At 43.7% G+C, this 15735-nt stretch overlaps 1 protein-coding gene across 1 annotated transcript in view; it reads right to left on the reverse strand.

The window, feature by feature from the left end:
* Positions 1 to 620, reverse strand: part of LOC117435843 (chromodomain Y-like protein 2) — a 78319-nt gene extending 77699 nt beyond the window's left edge. Inside the window, exon 1 of the mRNA XM_034073863.1 lies at positions 444 to 620. Within this exon, the coding sequence (XP_033929754.1) occupies positions 444 to 620 (177 nt within the window). The remainder of the gene's footprint in view (positions 1 to 443) is intronic.
* Between the last annotated feature and the right edge of the window lie 15115 nt (positions 621 to 15735).

The following is a 15735-nucleotide window of genomic DNA, read 5'->3' on the forward strand; positions in this document are numbered from 1 at the left end:
CGGGACTGGGTTCCTTTGCGCCGTTTCCCTCTCTCCACCGCTCCCCCACTCGCTCTCTCTGTTGAGTAAACTGTTTTGCAGAATGACAGGCTTTAGGGCTGGCTGTGCGCAGAATCAGAGGCGAGCAGAGGCAGGCGGCGGGGCTGTCATAATCAGCAGCAGCTCAGCGCTTCCCCCCCGCCACCGGGTCCAGGACAGGTCACCCCGCGCCCTCTGTCAGGGAAAGTCACGGGACCGGAAAACGACCTCCTTCCACTCCTTGCCCCGCTCCGAGCCGGGAGCGCTTCAAACTCTTTCTGCGGCCAAAATACATAAATAAAAACTTGATAAAAACAACAACAATAATAATAATAAGGGGGAGGGGTGGTGGTGTGTGTGTGTGTGTGTGAGTGAGTAGCGGCCGCGCGGCGGGGAGGGCCGTGCCGCCCGCCTAAGGTCCTCACGGGAGAGGAGGGCACAGGGCCAGATCCAAGCCGCCGACGTCGAGTGGCCCTGCCGGCCACCTTCCTGCTCCCTCGGTACTGCATACCCACCCCAATCACCCCTTGGCCATCGCCAAGGAAATGGAGGTAGCGGGAAATCTCTAAGCCCCCGAGGAGCATGATAGGCTCCAGGGCCATCTCTCACCTCAGCCTGGGCCTATCCTCACTCACTCTTTGCAGCCATTTTGACAATTAGCCAACCCTCTCCAGGAAATGAAAGCTACGGACATCCTGCCACCTGGATTCCACTAGGAGGCATAGGGTGGCTAATGGTCTGAGGTGGTTGTGGAAGTGAGGCAGCACAAAACCCTTGTCTGTTGCTACGTTAGAGCCTTCTGGATCCTTTCTCTGAGGGAAAGGGTGGTCCCATAGCTGCTGGCTTCTTCATGCAGCTTTCCTGAGCGAGGGAAACTGTGGCATGGCAGGCAGCATGTTGACCTCCCACCTGTCTTTATCCACCATCACTGCTAAATGTCTCCTGCTCGGGTATGATAAATGCATAAATGTATTGGCTTTCGCAAATCATAGGTGTGGTTATGTAGATATAACTATACAAGTTTACAGTAACAAAAACAAAGCTCGATAAATGTAATAAAAGAGATAATACTTGTTAATCAAATTATGCTTATACTAGTAAAAAAAGAAAAAACAAACCAAAACGATGTCAACCTTAAATAGATAAGGAATAGGCCTTATATTAGCCACAGACATCCGTAATGCAAACAAACCAAATGTTAGCCTTGGATAGATAAGGAATAGGCCTTTATATTAGCCACAGATATCCGGTAATGTAAAGAATACTTGTGCAAGCTCTGTATTTTTTTTTGCGAGACATGATGAATTACCATTTGTTAAGCGAAGGTCACAAGACAATTACAAGAAAAAGACTTGGGGCCTTCATCCCAGCGACCACCGGGAGGCAGGAAAAGACCCCCTAACAACAGACTGGCACAGATGCAGAGTACACCACGGAAGAACACGTATATTGGAAGTAAAGGACTATAAGAACCACAATCTCAAGGAAAGGGGCGCGTGCCTTTGGTGGAGCAGAGGCTTCTCGGCCGCCCAGCGCTGTTTTGCTTGCTATCGCTTGCCAAATTTATTGTAATAAATTGATATATATTATTTTACTCAATTGATTCTTTGATTTTATCCGAGTACTATATAACATGAAGACACAAGATTAGACAAGTTAAAAAAAAAGGTCAGAACTCTTGAGCAAAATGGAGTCACATAGTAGAAGAATCTGTAAAGGTAAAGAAAAGGGGGGGTGGGTTGTGTGCTTGATATAAGAAAAGCTAGTACCTGGAAAATATAAAATACTTTTTAGTTTAACTTAGGTTGTAGAAAGAGAACAATGTTTATGTTGTTAGCCTGTGGAATTTAGTGGCCCCACTAAAACATGAGTTAATTGTTTCACACTAGTCCTCTAAAGTATCTTTTAGTTTTAAAGAACAATGTTTGTGTTGTAAGTCTGTGGTGAGATAACAAGATTTAGTGACCCCACTAAACATGAATGAGTTATTTCACACCATCCTTCTACTTACCAGTTAGTTTAGAGACAGAGCCTCCCAAACATCTGCTATCTTGGGATACTCCTTGTCTGCCTGATGCACAGATAGACTTCACAACTAGTTAAAGTTGTAAAGTAGGTATGCTTTTATTCAGCACTGAGGTGCATGGGGATAGCTCCTCCAAAGCATGCACACCTCAGGGTTGTTCTCCCTTTACATTTATTCTCTTCAGGTATACATAGACATGAGGTTGCTCAATCTGCCTATACATATTTATTATCTATCCCCGCTTCATATTATAATGAGCCAGAAGGTCCTTTGCACCTGCGCAGTGCCCCTTCTGGTCATGGGCAGGTGTCTCAGGATGAAGTAAATGAGTCTTCCTCTTCTTAAACTTTATACCTTTTAACCTTCAGACATGGCCTTAGGGTTTGGTCGACGACCAGTCTGCCTCTCCCCGGCTTATCAGTAGAACCAATCATCTGCTTTTGTCCCTTGTAAGTAGAACTAGCATCTGCTTTTCCCCCTCCAGCAGTAATCAATGCCTTGGCAAGATGGCAATGGCAGGTACTTAGGACAGACAACACTTTTGTTTAAGCAAAGGAATTCCTTTAACCCCCTTGTACATTGGTTACCCCTGTATCATGCCCGTCCTGCAATAAATTTTGCAGGAAGGTCACACTGTTTCAAATCTTTGCTAGTTATCAGAATAATTGCTGATATGGATGGTTTCAGCCAGTTGTGTGATTACTGGGGCGTCCAACTGTGCCAAAGTTGAAAATTACACTGTGAGGAAGACTGCTTACTTTATCTTGAAGACCCCTGCTCACATGAGGAAGACTGCTTACTTCATCCTCAAGACCCCTGCCCTCAATCACCTGAGAGCAGTGCGCAGACGCCAAGAGGAGGAGACTTATGATAATAAATTACTAGACTTAGTTATAATGTTCCCTGCCTATCTGAAGAAATTATGAATATGTATGTGACTAATGCAATAGTGAAAGTATATAAACCTGTAACAAATACTAATCATTTGCGCCTCTGGCTATGGTCATGCGCCCAGCGCTGTTTGCTTTTGCTTGATTGACTTTGTCCCTCAATAAAACGTTGTTGAGGAGTGAATTCGTATTTCACATCAGGGATTCCCAGGATGAGGAAGTATCTTCACACCAGCTTGGCCATGAGTGAAGATTAACTAGCTCATTGAAAGAGGAAGCCCTGCTTTCCACCAGACATGATGGAGTCTTGCAGAAGTAGTTGCTGATGTGTGGCAAATGGCTCTTAGCACAACACCCTAGCTGGTGTGAAGGAAATGGCTGTGCTCTGGGGAGGCTGCTTGAGTATCAAATTGTCTTCCCATGGCTTCACGATGTGAAGGATTTGTATCTCCATGTAAGGTGTCGAGTGTCCTATGAATATTATTGTTCTTGATAGGAAAGAGTGCCTTAGGGTTTGCTCTGACCAGCTCTTGTCTTGTAGACAGCCTGCTGTAGCTGTTACCAGCTTTTAAACCTCATGTTCTCACCTCATGGATGACCTGAGGTAACCATTCTCCTGGAGCCTGGGAGACACACTGAATGCTGTGAGGTCTGGCTTTGCGGTAGTCATGGCTTTTGTTTGTCTTCACTGTTGTGAAATATATAGGAATGATCGTGTCAGGAATTTAGGCTTCCTTGTTGCCATTGCACTTTGTGTGAAACCAGCCCTCCTTTGTGATCATGATTACCATAAGTGCTCCTGTCAATAAGGAGAAACAAAGGGGATAATCTCTCCTAATCAATCGCTTTGTTTTTCAAAGGGGGCTTCCCTTTAACGGTTTGACTGCCTTAAGGAGGTTAGATAACCAAGAGATACATTTTGTTACAGGATGTTGCAAACTTGGGTACTAGGCAAATAACCATATAAGGTATAGAACAAAATGTTAAGACTACGGTTAAGCTTGTAAGCATTTTTCTGTTAATACATTACTAAGAAAATTCAGGAACGTCTTCACCAGAGAAAGACCCCAGCAAACAAGAAAAGAACAAAGGAAAGGGGCCACGTCGACGTTCAGATAAAGACAACAGGATTGGCTAAAACCCAAGACTGAGAAGAATAAGAGACTATACTCCAAAGATCCTGGTGTGAGTCCTTGGTGGAGCAGAGACTTCCCAGGCACACCCAGTGCTGCTTGCTTATTGCCTCTCGATATTGATCAATTGTAAATAAAATTAATTGGATTAGATCATGGCTAAGACGAAATTTTTATAATACTGTGTTGGCATTTTTCATCCGTTTGATTTCAGTTCTTTCTGTAGCGCTGCACTCCATGTTAATGTGGAACTTGGCATTGCCCTGACTAGGAGCGAGGAGAGATCAGCGTCCAGGAGCCTCACCTCAGAGCGACAAGAGCCACTAAGGAGGGAGCCCCAAATCCTCAACAGGACATGCCCAGGAGCTGGCTGCTCAGCCTACGCGAGGGGCTGACTCACCGGGGGCGGAGCCAGCAGGAGTGGCAACAGCTGTGAGTGGTTAAAAACCTACCTAGGGAGCGCGGCGAACAGAGCAGGTCGAAGCACTTTACGCGGCAGTTTGCGGGACAGGCGAGAGGGCTGGCAAGTGGGCTGGCAAGTGGGCTGGCAAGTGGGCTAACCGCCTCATCAACAGGACTCGCCTGGAGCGCAGGAGGAGGAAGGAGTGCTTGTTTGTGTGGAGAGATGTAAACGGATCGATCGACCAGATAGATCATGGTTACAACACGATCAAAAGCTGTAGTGAGTAATAATGTGGGTATCCAGACTGAGCCTTCCTGCAGACACGCGGCCATGCAGGTCTCTGACTGCAGCGAATGCCTGAGCCCGGCACTTGTGTTGGAGGGAGCCAGTGACACTGCTTGTGTTTGCTGTGAGCAAATATACGGTCTGCTGAGGCAGGTGGTTGAACTGAGGGAGGAGGTAGGAAGGTTGAGAGCCATCAGAGAATGCAAAAATGAAATAGATTGGTGGAGCCACACCCTGAGGCAGAGGGAAGTGGTTGAACAAGTGATGGATCCCCTTCCCTCCTACCATCAGACAGAAGGAGAGAACTTAAGGGATAAGGATGTATGGAGGGAGGTCCCTCCTCAGAGAGGTAAGCGAAAACCCTCTCAATCCCTTCCTCCGTCCCAGTTGCCCTTGAATAACAGGTATGAGGTCTTGGAACTACAGAGACAGGTAAATGGAGATGGAGAGGTACATCTATCTAGTGAGTCACCTAGGGCTTGTCACTCACCCCCATGCCTTAGAACTTCCCCAACCAAGAAGAAAAGAAGAGTAATTGTGATGGGTGACTCCCTTCTGAGAGGAACAGAAGGGCCCATTTGTTGACCGGATCCATCCCACAGGGAAGTCTGCTGCCTACCTGGGGCTTGGATTAGAGATCTTAAAAAGAAACTCTCTGATCTGGTGCAGCCCTCTGACTACTATCCACTGCTGGTTTTTCAGGTTGGCAGTGATGAAATTATTCCAAGGAGGGGAAGGGCAATGAAGAGAAACTTCAGGGCCCTGGGATGGCTGGTTAAAGGGTCTGGAGTGCAAGTGGTGTTTGTCTCCATACCTCTTACAAGCAAGGGTGAAGAGATAAATAGGAAGAGTATGCAGATTAATGTATGGCTACGTGACTGGTGCTAAAGGCAGGGATTTGGGTTCTTCAATTGTGGGCTGCTGTATGAGACACCTGCTTTGCTGGTGGCAGGTGGGAAACACCAGTCCCAGAGGGGGAAAAGGGTTTTGGGGCAGGGGTTAGCAGGGCTTATTGACAGGGCTTTAAACTAGATATGAAGGGGGGAGGGGATTTAACTGGGCCTCTTAGGGACAAGCCCAAGAGAAACATGCTAGGGCTTGAAGGATGGTGGACTAGGGAGGACTATCAATCTATTGTTTCATTTGTGGGAAAGGATAGTTTAGACCCTGTCCCGAGGGGAAAAAGGGTACTAGGACAAGAGTTAGCAGAGCTAACTCACAGAGCTTCAGGTTAGATTCAAAGTGCAAGGGGGTCGTAGCTGAACTAGTGGGGCATTGTTCTACTATTAATGAAGACCAGAAGGCCTCCTGCCTCCCAAGGGTTCCATCAGCGTGCTCTTCTCGCTCCCTGAAATGCCTGTACACCAATGCACGCAGCATGGGGAATAAACAGGAGGAGTTAGAAGTCTGTGTGCAGTCTAAAGGTTGTGTTCTAGTGGCATGGCTGGACAGCTCACATGACTGGAATGTGGTCAGGGATGGCTATGTCCTTTTTAGGAATGATAGGTCAGCAAAGAGAGGTGGTGGAGTTGCTCTTTATGTGAGAGAGCAACTAGAATGTATTGAGTTCTGTCCAGGGGCAGATGAGGAGAAAGTGGAATGTCTGTGGGTATGAATTAAGGGACAGACTGGTACGGGTGATACAGTTGTGGGAGTCTATTATAGACCTCCTGATCAGGACGAAGGAGTTGATGAGGCTTTCTACAGGCAACTGGAAGTAGCCTCACGACTACATGCCTTAGTCCTCATGGGGGATTTTAACTACCCTGATATTTGCTGGAAGACTCACACAGCCAATCATTCACAGTCTAGGAGGTTCCTCCAGTGCATTGATGATAACTTCTGAATGCAAATGGTGGACAAACCAACTAGGAGAGGAGCGCTGCTAGATTTAGTACTCACCAACAAGGAGGGTCTGGTTGAAGTGGTGATGGTCAATGGCAGCCTTGGCTGCAGTGACCATGAGATGGTGGAGTTTAGGATCCTGTGTGGGAGGAATAGAATACCTAGCAAGGCCACAGTTCTGGATTTCCGAAGGGCCAACTTTGGCCTCTTCAATCAACTGCTAAGGGAAGTCTCATGGGAAAGGGTACTAGGCAGTAAGGGGGCTCATGATAGTTGGTCAGCATTCAAGGACCACTTCTTCCAAGCTCAGGATCGGAGTGTCTCAATGGGTAGGAAATCAAGTAAGGGATCTGGGAGACCAGCGTAGTTAAACAAGGAGCTGCTGGGCAAATTGAAGTAAAAAAAGAGATTCTTTGGATTATGGAAAGTGGGGCTGGCCACTTGGGAGGAATATAGGACAGTTGTTAGAGGATGTAGGGATGCAACTAGGACAGCTAAGGCCTCCTTGGAACTTAATCTTGCTAGTCGTGTTAAGGGCAATAGAAAGGGCTTCTTCAATTTGAAACAAGGGGAATACAAAATCACAAAATGGAATATATAGACCTTTAGAATTAGTTTTAAGCAATGTGGAGTTCAGTGGCTTTGTAACAGTAGCAGTGCGAAATTACTGAGGTGCATAATACATAGAAAAAAAATAGAGTACAGATAGAGAACATAGTGGCAAAAGATAAATCATTATAGTTGATGTAGTCTTAAGAAAAACAGTATAGAAAAACAGGACGCAGGGGTAAGGAGTATCTGGGAATAGCAGGTTTCCAGGATAGGCTACAGGTAAACTAACTGATAAGTAGGTGGATAGGTGGGTTACTATGTCTGTGGTGCTAACGAACCAATTAAACTGGTATAAGCATCTACTGTGTGTGCTTCAAAGGCTGCCAGAAGTGATGAAGATTGTTGGAAGAAGTAAACGACCCTCAGAGACCACCACCACAATTCTGTACACAAGCGGGGAGCTTTCTGGAAAGTGATGTAATCCATACATAGCCTCATGAATACATATATATGCCCAGGGACTATATAGAATCATAGAATAGTTCAGATTGGAAAGGACCTCAAGATCATCTAGTTCCAACCCCCCTGCCATGGGCAGGGACACCTCACACTAATCCTTATCACCCAAGGCTTCAACCAACCTGGTCTTGAACACTGCCTGAGATGGAGCATTCACAACCTCTCTGGGCAATCCATTCCAGTACCTCACCACCCTAACAGAAAAGAATTTCTTCCTTATATCCAGTCTAAACCTCTGCTGTTTAAGTTTCAACCCATTACGCCTTGTCCTATCACTACAGTCCCTAATGAATAGTCCCTCTCCAGCATCCTTCTAGGCCCCCTTCAGATACTGGAAGGCTGCTAAGAGGTCTCCATGCAGCCTTCTGTTCTCCAGGCTGAACAGCCCCAACTTTCTCAGCCTGTCTTCATATGGGAGGTGCTCCAGTCCCCTGATCATCCTCGTGGCCCTCCTCTGGACATGTTCTAACAGCACCATGTCCTTTTTATGTTGAGGACACCAGAACTGAACACAATACTCCAAGTGAGGTCTCACGAGAGCAGAGTAGACGGGCAGGATCACCTCCTTTGACATCTCACAAGTGTGTCAAGGTCCCTCTGAATGGCATTCCTTCCCTCTAGCGTATCAACAGTACCACACAGCTTGGTGTCATCGGCAAACTTGCTGAGGGCACACTCAATTCCATTGTCCATGTCAGCAACAAAGATATTAAACAAGACGTATAAGGATGGCTTGTGTAGCAATAGGGAGACTCACGTTAAGAGGAGTTTTCCCCCATGTTTCCCAGCGCCGCAATAAAGAATACCTGCTTGTCAGCTTGAAAATTTTGTTGGCAAGTTTGTTCCTGGAGTTTTCTCCGAATCAGTTTGGCACCCCAGATGGGACCCTCTCTGCTCGGCTGCAGGACCTGCTGGGGACTGGGCTCCATAGGGCCCTTGGGAATTTTTCCCAGAGGGACCCCTCGACTCATTCGGATCACTGTGGGAGCAGACAAGGACCATCTTCATAAAAGGTATTATTTTCTTTTGTATAATCTGTAAGGTGCAGGGCGCATCTTGCATAAAGACTACATTGGTAATTGGGTTGGTTTGGTAAGCATACGCAAGGTTTGGAAGCCTTCCGTAAATCGAGATAAGAAATCTCATAGGTAAAGGCGTATACCCGGCTGCTAGCGTCCCTTTGGTATACACCCACAAGAAGCAGGGGGCTTCTTGTGGTTTGGGTTCTGCAAGACACAGTGGGCGTCTTGTAGAAAAGGTTTTGGATTTTACTGGTGTACGCCCTCAAGAAGCAGTGGGCTTCTTGTGGTTTGGGTCCTGCAATATGCAGGGGGTGTCTCGTGGAAATGGTTTTGGATCTTGTGGCTTTTTACAGTAAGGATTTTGGTCTTGTGATTTTGGTATCGATGACAGGATGTTATAACTGTGTTATTAATTGTGGTTTGTTTGATAGAATTTTACTCTCTCTGTTTCAAGTGTTGTAACTGTGTGGAGTGTGTCTGTGGGATCCCTAGTGTGTGTGTGAGTGAGAGATTAATAATGGAAAATCAGCAGAGTGAAGAGATCGTGCAAAAGAGCCCGTTAGGGTGCATTTTGTCACACGGAAAGGAACTTGGAGAGTCTCCTGGGGGCTCGATAAATAAGAAAATGTTGTCCAGCTGGTTTGAAAAATATTGTAACCGATTGTGGCCTTTGTATACTTTGGAAGATGAGGAAAAATGGCCTAAAAATGGAACCTGAACTTTGCTACAATTAATGTTGTTTTGAGGCTGCAAGGAAAATGTCATGAAGTTATGTATGCCGATATGTTTTTCACTTTAAGAGACCACGTGGAGTGACAGATGCAATGCAAAATTAATATGGCTCCGCCAGATCCCTTAATTTTGGCTTTGGAAAAGGACAGGGAAAAACTGAAAGTTAAGATGGAGAGGTGTTGTTCAGCCTGTGATACTGGGGAAAGATGTTTAAATTTAAAAAACAGTAATCAGGAAGATAGGCTGTAAAATTATCACAGGTATGTCCGAGAGGAGCAACCTCTGCATCTGTCCTATCTGATATTCATAAGGCGCAAGAGATCACTGTCACTGGCACCAAGCGGCAGATGCACATTCCGAGTTCAGAAAGGGTTAAACCAGAAGTGCTGTTGCAGAGGCATCTGCAGCCCCTGCAGAGCAGGGTGTGTGACTGTGAGAAAAAAAAAAAAAAAAGGGAAAACCAAGGGGGAAAGGAGGGGAGCTCAAGCAGCTGCTTTCTTTGAGCATGGGATGAGTGCTGGGGCAGGCAAACAAGTGGGAACAGACATGTTGACAGACGAGACTGAGAGGTTGTTGAATAAATGTGGACTGGAGAAAGCATGGAGAGCGTATAGGAATCGGGAACAGATAGAAAAGAAAAAGCTGGGTCGTGCTATAGCCTCGGCTGCATTGGTTGCTTTGAAAGAGAGGGGGGAGAGATCGGACCCTGGGGGGGGGGAGTAGTGCCATGGTGTGGCTCCAGCAACTGAATTGGAACTAGGCTGACAGGGACCTGAGGAATCTACCCTAGCAGATCCACTGGTTAAATTAAAAGTAGGAACTAGAGGAAATAAAGTGGAATTTTAGTGGATAGAGGAGCAACTTATTCGGTGTTAAATCAGAGAGAAAAGAATTTGTTACAGATGTGGGAGCTACTGGCCACCAAAAAAAAACCCAAAAAAACAACCAAACAAAAAAAACCCCACAAACAAAACGAGGCATTCTTTCTGAAACCCTTAATGTATAAATTGGGAAAACAAATAGGAATGCATAAAATTTTATGCATGCCAAATTCTCTAAAATCTTTCTTAGGGTGAGAAGCAACATTTAAAGAAGGCAGAATGGAATTTAGAGTTAAAAACAAACAGTTAATTGCAGTTTTGAGTTTATCTTTTAATTCAGCAGAAAAGAAAACAGGAGGACCTCCCTGAAATAGAAGAAATCCTTAATCAGGTATATCTGGGAGTATGGGCATCTTAAGTTCCAGGTAAGGTGAAAAATGCTTTGCCTGTCAAAGTGGAAATAAAAAGGGGGGCCTGCCCAATTAGAATAAAAAAATATGCCTTAAAATTAGAAGATCAAAGGGAATAAAAAAAAAGTCATTGATAAATTTTAAAATATATATTATTGAATTGAATGTGAATTGGAATATAATATTCTGGACAGTAAAGAAATAGGATTATAAAAGTTGCAGACTGGTTCAAGATCTCAGAGCAGTCAACAGAATTGCAGAGGATATTTGTCCAGTAGTAGCTAATTTGTATGATTTATTGACTAAATTGAATAATAATCAGAAATGGTTTGTCATCTTAGATTTATAGGATGCTTTCTTTTGCTTACCATTGGCCAAAGAAAGCCAAAATTTATTTCCATCAACCGGAAAGGAACTCCGGACATTACTGGGAATGACTAGATGGTGCAGACTTTGGATCCATGATTAAGGTGTTCTGGTAAGACCACTATATGAACTGTTGAAGGGAAACCCTCCCTCTTTAGAATAGACTGATTCAGGAGAAGGGGCTTTTAGAAATTTAAAAACAGAGCTAATGAGAGCTGCAGCTCTGTGACTTCCGGATGTAACTAAATCCTTTTGGCTATATTCCTATGAAGAACAGGGAATAGCTTTGGGGGTCCTTGCTTGAAAACCAGGACCCTACAAAAGGGCAGTGACGTGTTTTTAAAAAAGTTGGATGAAGCGAGCAAAGGATGGCCCAGATGCCTAAGAGCTGTGGCAGCCGTTGTCATGAATATTGAAGAGGCATGCAAATTCACCTTGGGACAAAAATTACTGTGTTAATGTCCCATGTGGTATCAGCAGTCCTGGAACAGAAAGGAGCCCACTGGTTATCGCCTTCATGTTTTTTTAAATACCAGGCCACCCTTGTGGAACAAGATGCTATAGAAATTGTGGTCACTAATGTTGTCAATCCAGCATCCTTTTTGCAGGAACAATCGACAGAACCACTAACACATGACTGCTTGGCCACCATAGAGACTGTATATTCAAGCTGACCAGTCCTGAAAGAAAAACCTCTGGAAGATGCTGATTCCTGGTTTACAGATGGTAGCAGCTTCATGAAAAATGGTAAACAAAAGGCAGGATATGCCATTAACACCACTTCACAGGTAACAGGGGCTAAACCTTTACCATTGAACACCTCTGCCCAGAAGGCAGAAATAACAGCGTTAATGAGAGCCCTGGAATTGGCTAAAGACAAAAGGATAAATATTTGGACTGATTATGTATATGGTGCTATCTGGAAAGAATGAGGACTTTTGAACAAACATGCTACAGAAATTCCACAATTACTGGAGGCTGTTCAGCTACCTGAAGAAGTAGCTATTATGTACTGTAAAGGACATCAACAAGGTGACTCTGATCAGGAAATTGGAATTAATTTGGCCAATTTTGAAGCCAAACAAGCAGTTGAACAATCACAAATCATGTCCTTATTCCGTGGTGGCAAACTAACAATTGAAAAATCTAAACCTAGGTATTCAAAAGAGGACAGAATATTGATTCAAGATCTAAAAGGACAGGAAAATAAAGAAGATTGGGTTCAGATACTTGATGGGTGAATTGTAATCTCCTATAACCAACTCTGGAAGTTAGTTCAGGGAGAACATAATAAAACTCATTGGGGTAGCAACTCTTTATATAAATATTTAGACAAACAAATTGTAGGAAGAAATCTATACACCACAGTTCAATCCGTGACAAAACAATGTCAGCTATGTCTTAAGAATAAGCATAAAACTGAAAATAGAAACCAAATTGGGACAGTTGTGAGAGCAAGTTACCAGGGACAGCACTGGCAAATAGATTTTTCTGAATTATCAAGAAAAACGGTTATCGATATTTGTTGGAGTTAACAGATACTTTTTCCGGCTAGCCAGAAGCATTCCCTTCTAGGATAAATAATGCAAGACAACTGTTTAAAACATTATCTAACAAGATAATACCTTGCTTTGGAGTACCAGCAGCAATTTCTTCCAACCGAGGTTCAGAGTTTAGTGCAAAATTGTTACAAGAAATTAGCAAAAATTGGAAATTGATTGGGAATTACATGTTCCATACAGGCCTCAGGCCAGTGGACAAGTAGAAAAGATGAACCATCTGATCAAACAACAAATTAGTAAAATATGTCAGGAAATGAAATTATATTGGTACCAAGGTTTACCACTGGCTCTATTAAGAATTCCATCTAAACCTCGGTCGAAAGAAGAGGTTAGCCCATTTGAAATTTTATATGGAAAACCCTATCAGACCCAGTTTGAAGGAGAAAGTCTTCAGGATGTGGGGGAAAACTATCTGTGTGAGTTTTTAATCAATCTGGGAAAACAGTTGGAGGAGATAAATAAGAGAATAGCAGGGACAAGAGCAAGAGGTTTGGATTATCCGATTCCCCCTTTCAGATCTGGAGACTGGGTTTATGTTAAGAATTTTTCAGGAGATCCTCTACAGAAGAAGTGGAGTGGACCGTACCAGATATTACTGATCACCTTTACAGCATTGAAGATAAAGGAAAAACCTGCTTGGATACATTATTCAAGAATAAAGAAAGCACCAGAACCAGAGAAGACATGGCAGATCGAACCTTCAGGACCCTTACGTATGAAATTGCGTTGGTCATAATTTGGACTCATATGATAACTGGTGCACAAGTTTGAAACCAGAATTTATACCTGAAATTAATGCAAAATGTTACTGAAGTCTTTAATCGTAGTGACTGTTGAGTGTGTGCACAGTTGCCTAAATCAGGAGAAAGCCTGGAACTCCCATTAATTGGAGTTCCGATTCCTAACACTGTTTCATGGACAAATCTGTGGGTGAACACTAGCAATTTGTATTCAAAGGGAAGGTTGAGATTTGGAATAGTTAATCCTAATCCAGGCAATAAATATTACACCTGTGCACAAAGATGTATTACACCAGGAACCAGGGTAGGAGACTATACTTGCTTAAATCCCACAGATGTAGGTCACCATTCAAATTGCAATCACACTATTAAAATAGATGGTATCGTAGTTCAGTGGTGGCCCGTTCCTAAAGGGAAAGGATGGTATTGGTTATGTGGAGAAAATGGTTATAAGACCTTACTCCCCAACTGGAACGGGGCATGCACCTTAGGTGCTGTAATACCCAATTTTACTATTATTGACAGGTATCCTTCCGGAACCTGGATTTGAAGTTTTGTTAAACGGATTAAGTGAGGGTTTAATCCTATTATTGAACGGCACACTGCATTTCATAGTTTTGTGAGAGGGCTAATTCCATCTTTGGGAGTAAGTGAATTAGAGAAAGCAATTGTAAATATCTCAGCAGCCATAGAGGAAATGGAAAGTAAAGATATTGATATAATGCAGGCAGAACAAGAAAACATAACGAGCCTATCTAAAGTGGTATAAAAACAAATGGCTCCAGACATGTTATTGGCATCACAAGGAGGAGTTTGTTCCATAATCAATGAAAGTTGTTGTTCCTACATAGACCAAAGTGGCAGAATTGAAACAGATCTGGAGGAAATTTGGAAACAAACTAAGATATTTCATGAGATGGCTGTGGAAGACACCTCCTGGGGTTTTGAAGAAATATGGAAAAAGTTAACTTCATGGTTACCAAATACCTCCTGGTTGAGGCAACTGGCTGAAAGAATACTGATGTTAATTATTTTAATATTGACTACTTGTGGTATGATATAATGTTCCCTCTGGTGTTGTAAACTATCTATGATCAGTTATGAAGATTGGAAAAGAATGAAATTAAGCACCGAGTAGAAATGGGAAATTATTTCAAAGGACTTTTGGTGGTAATGGTAATATATAAAATGTTGCAAAAGAATTTGCAAAAGGACAGAAAAAGGGGGGATTGAAACAAGGGGAACACAAAATCACAAAATTGAATATATAGACCTTTAGAATTAGTTTTAAGCAATGTTAAGTTCGATGGCTTTGTAACAGTAGCAGTGGAAAATTACTGAGGTGCATAATACATAGAAAAAAAATAGAGTACAGATAGAGAACATACTGGCAGAAGATAAATAGTTGTAGTTGATGTAGTCTTAAAAAAACAGTCTAGAAAAACAGGACGCAGGGATAAGGAGTATCTGGGAATAGCAGGTGTCCAGTATATGCTACAGGTAAACTAACTGATAAGTAGGAGGATATGAGGGTTATTATGTCTGTGGTGTAAGCATCTACTGTGCGTGCTTCAAAGGCTGCCAGAAGTGATGAAGATTGTTGGAAGAAGTAAACGACCCTCAGTGAACACCACCACAATTCTGTACACAAGCGGGGAGCTTTCTGGAAAGTGATGTAATCCATACGTAGCCTCATGAATATGTATGTATGCCCAGGGACTATAAAAGGATGGCTTGTGTAGTAATAGGGAGACACACGTTAGGAGGAGTTATCCCCCATGTTTCTTGGCGCCGCAAGAAAGAAGACCTGCTTGTCAGCTTGAAATCTTTGTTGGCAAGTATGTTCCTGGAGTTTTCTCCGAATCAAAATACATAGCAAATAAAATTAACACAAGAGGCAATATAGGCCCGCTGCTGAACGAGGTGGGTGCCCTGGAGACAGAGGATATAAAGAAGGCAGAGGTGCTGAATGCTTTCTTTGCCTCTGTCTTTACTCCTGCAGACTCTCCTTGGGGGCCCCAGATTCCTATAGCCCCAGAAGGAGTCAGGACAAAGGAGGAGTTTGCTTTGGTAGATGAGGATTGGGTTAGGGATCAGCTATGCAATCTGGACATCTAGAAATCAATGCGTCTGGATGGAATGCACCCACGGGTGCTGAGGGAGCTGGTGGAGGTCATTGCTAGGCCACTCTCCATCATCTTTGGTAAACCGTGGGAAACGGGAGAGGTGCCTGAGGATTGGAAGATGGCAAATGTCACGCCTGTCTATAAGAAGGGCAAGAAAGAGGACCCGGGTAATTATAGACCGGTCAACCTTACCTCTGTCCCTGGAAAGGTGATGGAACAACTTATTCTTGACTCCATCTCTAGGCATATCAAGGATGAGGGGGTCATTAAGAACAGCCAACATGG

The sequence above is a fragment of the Melopsittacus undulatus genome (genome assembly GCF_012275295.1).
Source record: "Melopsittacus undulatus isolate bMelUnd1 chromosome W unlocalized genomic scaffold, bMelUnd1.mat.Z SUPER_W_unloc_9, whole genome shotgun sequence".
Lineage (NCBI taxonomy): Eukaryota > Metazoa > Chordata > Aves > Psittaciformes > Psittaculidae > Melopsittacus > Melopsittacus undulatus.